We start from the raw sequence: 8,766 nt of genomic DNA on the forward strand, positions 1-8,766 counted from the left end.
ACCAGAGATCAAACTGTCAACATCTGTTGGATTATTGAAAAAGCAAGGGAGTTCCAGAAAAACATATATTTCTGCTTTATTGACTATGCCAAAGCCTTTGACTGTATGGATCACAAGAAACTGTGGAAAATTCTGAGAGATGGAAATATCAGACAACCTGACCTGCCTCTTGCGAAACCTACATGCAGGTCAGGAAGCAACAGTTAGAACTGGACATGAAACAACAGACTGGTTCCAAATAGGAGAAAGAGTACATCAAGGCTGTATATTGTCAGCCTGCTTATTTAACTTATATGCAGAGTACATCATGAGAAACGCTGGACTGAATGAAGCACAAGTTGGAAACAAGTTTGCAAGGGGGAAATATCAATAACCTCAGATATGCGGAAGACACCATCCTTATGGCAGAAAGTGAAGAAGAACTAAAGAGCCTCTTGATGAAAGTAAAAGAGGAGAGTGAAAAGGTTGGCTTAGAGCTCAACAATCAGAAAACTAAGATCACAGCCTCTGGTCCCATCACATGGCATATAGATGGGGAAACAGTGACAGACCTTACTTTTGGGGGCTCAAAAGTCACTGCAGATGATGACTGCAGCCATGAAATTAAAAGTATCTTGTTCTATGGAAGAAAAGCTGTGGCCAACCTAGACAGCATACTAAAAAGCAGAGACATTACTTTGCCAACAAATGTCTGTGTAGTCAAAGCTATGGTTTGTCATGGATGTGAGAGTTGGACTATAAAGAAAGCTGAGGGCCAAAAAAATTGATGCTATTGAACTGAGGTGTTGGAGAAGACTCTTGAGAGTCCTTTGGACTGCAAGGAGATCCAACCAGTTCATCCTAAAGGAAATCAGACCCGAATATTCACTGAAAGGACTGTTGCTGAAGCTGAAACTCCAATGCTTTGGCCGCCTGATGTGAAATGTGACTCATTGGAGTCAGGTTGTCTGGTATTTCCACACTTTTTCAATGTGACTCATTGGAAAAGACCCTGATGCTGGTAAAGATTGAGGTCAGAAGGAGAAGGGGATGACAGAGTATGAGATTTTTGAATGGCATCACCAAGTCAATGGACATGATTTTGAGTAAGCTGCTGGAGTTGGTTTTAGACAGGGAAAACTGGCATGCCTTCATCCATGGGGTCACAAAGAGTTGGACATGAGTGAGCAACTGAACAGAATTGAACTGCTCTGAACCATTGTTGCTATGATCTTCTGCCCCTCCTCAAGCTCTCGTGCTCTAGCACCTATCTCAGTGAATTACTGGTTCTATGTTTTGGTGCACTTAACATCTTTGCCTCCATCCTGATCATCTTCAGCTCCTATATCTTCACCATTTCCAGCAGCATCCACATTCATTCCACGGAGAGCAGATCCAAAGACTTGAGCACATGCAGCTCCCACATCTCAGATGTTGCTGTTTTCTATGGATCTGCAGCGTACATGCACCTGAAACCATCACCTGTGAGCTCCATGGACCAAAGGAAAATGTCCTCTGTGTTTTATACTATTGTTTTGCCCATGCTGAATCCCCTGATCAACAGCCTCAGGAATAAAGATGTCAATATTTTCCTGATGAAAATACTTGAGAATATTTTTTGTGATCAGACATAATATGAACATGATATTTAAGAGCTGCTGCTGCTGCTGCTAAGTTGCTTCAGCCATGTCCGACTCTGTGCAACCCCATAGACTGCAGCCCACCAGGCTCCCCCATCCCTGGGATTCTCTAGGCAAGAATACTGGACTGGGTTGCCATTTCCTTCTCCAATGCACGGAAGTGAAAAATCAAAGTGAAGTCACTCAGTCTAGTCTTTGCTTATTATACTGTATGGATATATGGTTCTCTTACTTCAAACCCTACCAGAGCTTACAATCTGAGTTAAGACCTCCTTCATGCTTTGTAACATTGCTCAAACCTGTATGCCTCCTACTATGCCATTTATTGGTTTGGGTGTGTACTTGTCTGCTTATTGTCCAAAATGTACTATAATGTTCATGAACATTATCCCCATGCATGTATTTCATTGCCATATATGCATGACATAAGATAGTTCCTGCCACTAGAAACACCTTGACAATTTTCTTACTTTATTTTAAAAAATATTTATAGGAAGCCATATATATTTCATACCGTCTTTTTTCATTACTTTCTCCAATTATCTATATATGACTTAAAACTTAAAATCAATTAAATTTATGTTTGAAGAGTCCTTCAAAAATCTGCAATAAAACTGATGACATCTTAAATTATTTCTATACAAATTTTTAGAAGCATGAACTTGAGTAACTTCTATATCAAACCCGAGTGCAGGTAAGATAACTTGTGAAAACCTGATTTCATTAAATAAAGTAAAAAACCCAAAATCCTTGAAGCAAAACTCTTGGTTATCAAGCATACAACATACATGTGTTAAAAAATAATATGTATATTTGTTATCTGATGGGTCAACACAGCAAATCTGGAGATACAGTGGTACCTGGAACTTGAACACTCCAGTCTAAAATACTGTGGTTTCCCATACCTCGACCAGAAAAAAATTTCTCCTATATTGACATTGATAAAATTCTTAGTATGTAGAATTTTATCCATGAAAATTATAGTTCAATAAATTTAGTTTAAAGATTAAAAAAATGAGTTATACTGTTGCAGTCAGAGTTGTGGATCTTCCTAGATTGCCACCTTGAACCAGAACATGATTTTTTTATTACTCTCTATTTTAAGCAAATTTTTTTTCACATTAAGTGACATATCTCTATATTATTCCTCAATATTTCTTTTATTTATAGAGTTAAAGTCATTAACTTATTCTACTTGTTAGGAACTTTTCATGGGTAATGAAAGTAACCAGTTGAAACCTTCCTGCAGCCTGCATGTTAAAATATTTCAAATACCACTGTTTTATAAATACATCATGGTATCTAAATATAGTTTAATATAGGTCAATGAGAAAAAAATCATTCAACTATTGCACATAAAGGTTTTTTTTTAAATTTTTTCTTTATCCCTTGTGTGAAATCACTTTAGAATGTTCCTTTAAAGCAGGTCTTAAATATTTCCTAAAATTTTGAATTTTTATATAGCTTGACATGAAGTTCACCAGAGTTCTAATAAGATCTATCACAGCCTTGCTTGCAACCTATAGTCTAACAAAAAATGATAAATTACAATGATATGACACTATTAAACACTTGAGAGTAAAAGGAAGAAAAGGGAATTGCTAATTGTAACTTATCCCAAGAGTTGATACTTGTGGGATATGATCCTAATGGAAGATCATTAGCATTATCCGTTCCTCATCTGACTCTTAGCATCTATACTCAGAGTATAAATCACCATTCATATCAATCAACCTTTGGAGAGGGCCATTGACTTCAGCAGAAGTCAGGACCATTGACTCAAAATTATTAAAACAGTATCTTCTAGGTTATGATGCTACAAGAAGAAGTCCTGCAAGGTTAGTACTCAGAACTATCCACCTGCATCACCAGAACCATTTTCCCCTTCAGAGAAATAGAGAAGAAGAATACACAGCATTGATGTGCTGGGGAGCAAGAGGGATGTATTTGAATCCCAGTCCTGGACTTTAAAAAGTTAAATCTTCTAGCTCCCTCACAGTGCACTAACAGATGTGTCTAGCTATTTTTCTGTCTCTTTCTGTCCTCACTCTAGTATTCACACTCCCTGAGGAGCAAAGGTTCCCTTATCATCTTTCTGTCCCTGCTGGAGAGAGTTATGGCCAGTATTTCTTTGTTTACTTACCTCCACTCAGGCAGTGTGAGAGCTTTGTTCACTTGTGTTGGGGTCTATGTTAACTTATTACTATAATCCTGTCAATAATTTTATTAAAAAATCATATTTATTGATACTTGTATATAAAACATTGTGCCAAGCACTGTATTGACTTTACAGTCTAGTATAGAAGAAAAGCCAATAAGTAACCCATAATAATTGATGCAGAATTAAGCATGTGCTAAATGTAAACATGAGAAAGGTGTTCCTTAGCGCATGGAAAATGGTCTTATTATCTGGGGTTTCCATTATTAAAGCCTTTAACTTAAAGACCCTAACTATTGAATAAATTTCATCAGATACACTGGGAATGTGTGAGGAGATAGATATATAATGAGTCAAAAAAAAGAGACTCTACCAACTGCTGTTTTGTGTAAAGTTAAATCATGTGATACCTGGTGGGATGCACAGGGAATTGTGTTCAATATCTTGTGATAAATCATAATGAAAAAGAATATGAAAAACAATGTATATATATGTATAACTGAGTCACTTTGCTATACAGTAGAAATTAACACAATATTGTTAATCAACTATCCTTCAATAAAATAAATTTTTTTAATTAAAAAATAAAAGATTTTGTTGTTAGGTGATATAAATCATCAAATGACAGAAATTTGTTCAAACTTTATTTGGAGACCTCAGAAAATATTAATATTTAGATGTTAATATTGAGTAAAAATTTCAAATTTCAGTATCATTTTATATATTTCGGTAGAAAGGAGGAACAAGAAAATGTCTTAAGGAAAAACAGAAACAAAAATCCCAGCCATCATCATAGGAATGAAAATGATACTAAAACAAAAGATAAAATGGAAAGCATCTCAATAGAATAAAATTGAAATAACAATGACAGTATCAGGGTCTTTCCAAAGGTATGGGACTGTGCTAAAAATCCCATAGGAATCAGTATTGTGAATTTATACAGGAGGTAGATTTTAGTGTTTCTGTTTTTCAGAGAGTTGGAAAGTAGACATATTATCTCAAGATCACGCAGGAAGAATGGGGTCGAGCTGAGGCTTCAATCCTCTACTGTCTACCACAATCAGGATCCATTAGAATGAAGATAATAGAAGAACATCTAATCCAACTACCCATTAGGTGTGTCCTTAAAGAATATCTGTATGCACATGGTTATTCAGGCTGTGCTCCAACTTTTCTGACTGTCAGCTCGGGTGTGTCTGGTGATAGGGATGTTTGTCTTTGCTGTGAAACCAAATATTTCTTCCCATGGTTTGAAGCAGTTAATTTTATCCAATCTCTTGAATGTATACAATAAGTTCAGTACCTCCCACTGCCATGTGATGAACATTCAGATAATTTTCCTGTGCCACATGGATTTTTTCCTTGCTAGAAAAAAATATCCTTAGTTGTTTTAGCCATCTTAAAATAACTGATTTCTAGATGATATTTATGAAACTGTGCAGATTTACCTATATCACACACACTATTTTACTTCAAACTGAACACAATAGCCAAATATTACTAGAGTGTTAAGAATATAAATTTCTACTTTCTAGTATTCATTTCCTTTGCAAATATTGACTAAAGATACATTGGTCTTTAAAAAAGACATCACACAGTTGGCTAGTATTGAATTGACATTAAAATCACTTATTTTATTTTGCATGTACTTTATGAATCTACATCTCTCCCATCTTTGAATTCTATTGCTAGCACATGCAAAATGCATGATTATATTTTAAAAAGATTGGCATATCAAACACCTAGTGTTTGTATTCAAAGGCATCTTATGATTTACAGAATAGAATCATTTTCTCACCTCCACCATTTAAATCACGAAGTCCAAACTTCACAGATACATCTTGGTACACTGATGCCCTAGTCACAGTGGTGGAGTATGTGACTTGTATTTAGGCCATTATACTCTCACGCCTAAGATTATCCAAATTAGAATAAGAATGGTTCCTGGGGTGGAAAAACCTTTCGAGGTATAAGCATGATGTCTGTCAAGCAGTTGCATTTCTGCCCTCTGGAGTCAAAGTCCAGGGAGAAGGAAGCTGGGACATTAAAGCATCAGATCTCAGGTGAAATGATACTGGTCATCACATTTCAGATATTTTCAGTTGAGATGTTACTAAAGAAGACAGCCCCAACTAATATAACTACTTTGCACAGACTTATGAATCCTCTCGGTATTAATTATAGATAGCATATACAACTATTACATATTATAAATGAAATAAAAATACTATGCCATTCAACAAGCATGAAATTAATATATAAACATAGAAACTTGGAGGAAGGAAGAGTACTCAGAAATAATACTAGAAATGTTTGTGTCGACTGACTTTAAAAATCCATAAATTGTTTCTCTTAAACTTTATGAAATTTCTTAATTGTAAAGTTCTGCATGTTTATAATTTCTATTCTAGTTCAGTGAGATTAATTGTTTGTCCTAGAGTAGCTGGAGATACTGGAGAATTCCCTACATTATGTATGTCCTCTGCTGAAAGATATAGAATGATCCCTGCATGATTACTCCCTGCCTTTCTCTCTCACACACACAAACATACACACATGCATAAACCTCTCTTTCTCTCTCTCTCTCTCTCTCTCACACACACACACAGATATATGCTCATTTCCTATGTGTATGTGTTTGTTTGTTTGTTTGTTTGTTTTTAAACTTAGAACCTGCTAAGAAGAAAATGGACCCAGGAAATCACTCCTCAGTGACTGAGTTCATCCTCACTGGGCTCACAGGACAGCCACGACTCCAGCTGCCCCTTTTTCTCCTCTTCCTAGGAATCTATGTGGTCACGGTGGTGGGGAATCTGGGCATGATCACACTAGTTGGGCTCAGTTCTCACCTGCATACACCTATGTACTATTTCCTCAGCAACTTGTCTCTTATTGATCTCTGTCAGTCCACTGTCATTACCCCCAAAATGCTGATGAACTTTGTGACAGAGAAAAACATCATCTCCTATCCTGAATGCATGACTCAGCTATATTTCTTTCTTCTTTTTATTATTTCAGAGTGTTATATGTTGGCTGAAATGGCATATGACCGCTATGTTGCCATCTGTAACCCCTTGCTTTATAATGCCATCATGTCTTATTATAGGTGCTTCCAGCTCACAGCAGCAGGTTATATCTTGTGCATCATTCAATCAACATTCCATACTTGCCTTATGTTGAGACTCTATTTCTGCAAGGCCAATGTGATTAACCATTATTTCTGTGATGTTTTTCCACTCATGGAGCTATCCTGTTCTAGCATCTATTTCAACGAGATATTGGCTCTAGTCTGCAGTTCTTTCAACGTCCTGATTCCTGCCTTGACTATTCTTATTTCCTATATCTTCATCCTCTATAAAATCTTCCACATCCACTCCACTGAGGGCAGGTCCAAAGCCTTCAGCACTTGCAGTTCCCACATCTTGGCTGTTGCTGTTTTCTATGGATCTGCAGCATTCATGTACCTGCAGCCATCATCTGTGAGTCCCATGGACCAAGGGAAAGTGTCCTCTGTGTTTTATACCTGCATTGTGCCCATGCTGAATCCTTTGATCTACAGTTTGAGGAATAAGGATGTCAAATTGGCCCTGAAGAATATTCTGAACCTGGGAAAATATAGATGAATAGACTCACTGTTGGTGTCATATCAGAAGTAAATGTTTGTTTTGTTGAGATATGCAATGTTTTAGTTTTATTGTTCAAATTTTTGGAAATTCAGGATCATTTCCCCATACAATACATTTCCCAAATTCTCCCTAGGCTAATTCTTTGGAATTTGTGTTATATTGATTATGTATGGAGAAATATCAGGAATAATGTCAGAGACTCTTGAGAATTAAAGAAGCTCCAGTGTAATATCAAACACTGTACCCAGCACTTTATATCAGACAACTTTCTTTAATATTTATGATATCTCTCAAGGCAAGTCCTAGTATTGTTTCCATTTGAAAGATGAATAAATTGAAGCTTGTTTACTTTGAGTTAATGTCCCCATAGTCCTAAATTTAATAAAGACAGAGGGTAGAATGTCTGGCTCCAGGAACTGTGATTTTACTCAAAGTAATCTATTGCCCCCAGGTAATTGTGGGTAAATGTAAGGCCTTCCCAATAATTTCCTTCTACACATTGAACTTCTACTCTTCCTGTGAGACTGTATTGCTTTCCCCTAGACCTCTCCAATGCAATTTTCACTTTTATTTCGTTCAATTTAATGAAAATAATAAAAATATTTCAAATGTGCTGATCAAGCTAAAAGACCAAATGCAGAGTTAGTACAGAATCTGAAGATAAGACTCATCAATGAGATTCAAATTATCATGTTCAATACCAACAATTTTTATAAAAATAGCCCAATACATTTTTATCTTTAAACCATTAGTGCTATACTGTTTATGTAACAGGGGCTTCCCTGATGGTTCAACGGTAAAGAATACAGTTGCCAATGCAGGGGACGTGGGTTCAGCTCTTGGGTGAGGAAGATACCCTGGAGAGGGAAATGGCAGCCCACTCCAGTATTCTTGCTTGGGAATTCCCATGAAGAGAGGAGCCCTGTGGGCTACAGTCCACAGGGTCACATAGCATCCATTCAACACAACCTTGCCACTAAATTACAACAGTAAATTCATGTTAACAACTGCTCATAATAAACCAAAACTATGCAAGTTGTATCACTTTCATGAGGTTCATGCACTTTTGCCATGGAAGTTATAAACAATTGCTATTTCTTGACAGTTTTATCTTGGAAATATCTTTCCTCTCCCCTCATAGTTGTCTCTTTTACTTTTGGCCATTAACATCTGGTAAATATAAATTCACATGAAACTCTAAATATCTAGTTGTCTTCTGCCTCTTCTGAGTTCAAATCGTCTTACTCATTACTGACAGGTCAACGTTTTTGGGGTAGTGTGCTGCCTTATTCACCTGTAGTGTCCAAATATACCACAAATGTAATAAGCATAATTTTATTTACCACCCAGGTATTTTACTATC

The 8,766-nt window shown here is 36.4% G+C and overlaps 1 protein-coding gene across 1 annotated transcript; it reads left to right on the top strand.

Annotated features, from left to right (window-relative positions):
• Positions 1 to 6,437: 6,437 nt before the first annotated feature.
• LOC138426475 (putative olfactory receptor 8G3) lies at positions 6,438 to 7,400 on the top strand. The gene has a single exon (XM_069565040.1). The coding sequence runs from the start codon at positions 6,465 to 6,467 to the stop codon at positions 7,398 to 7,400; it is 936 nt and encodes a 311-aa protein (XP_069421141.1). The 5' UTR covers positions 6,438 to 6,464.
• Positions 7,401 to 8,766: the final 1,366 nt, after the last annotated feature.

The sequence above is a fragment of the Ovis canadensis genome, chromosome 21, assembly GCF_042477335.2.
Source record: "Ovis canadensis isolate MfBH-ARS-UI-01 breed Bighorn chromosome 21, ARS-UI_OviCan_v2, whole genome shotgun sequence".
In the NCBI taxonomy this organism is placed as follows: domain Eukaryota; kingdom Metazoa; phylum Chordata; class Mammalia; order Artiodactyla; family Bovidae; genus Ovis; species Ovis canadensis.

Excerpts from the sequence above, each read along its gene's own strand:
- LOC138426475 (XM_069565040.1), top strand. The coding sequence starts at position 6,465 with ATGGACCCAGGAAATCACTCCTCAGTGACTGAGTTCATCCTCACTGGG.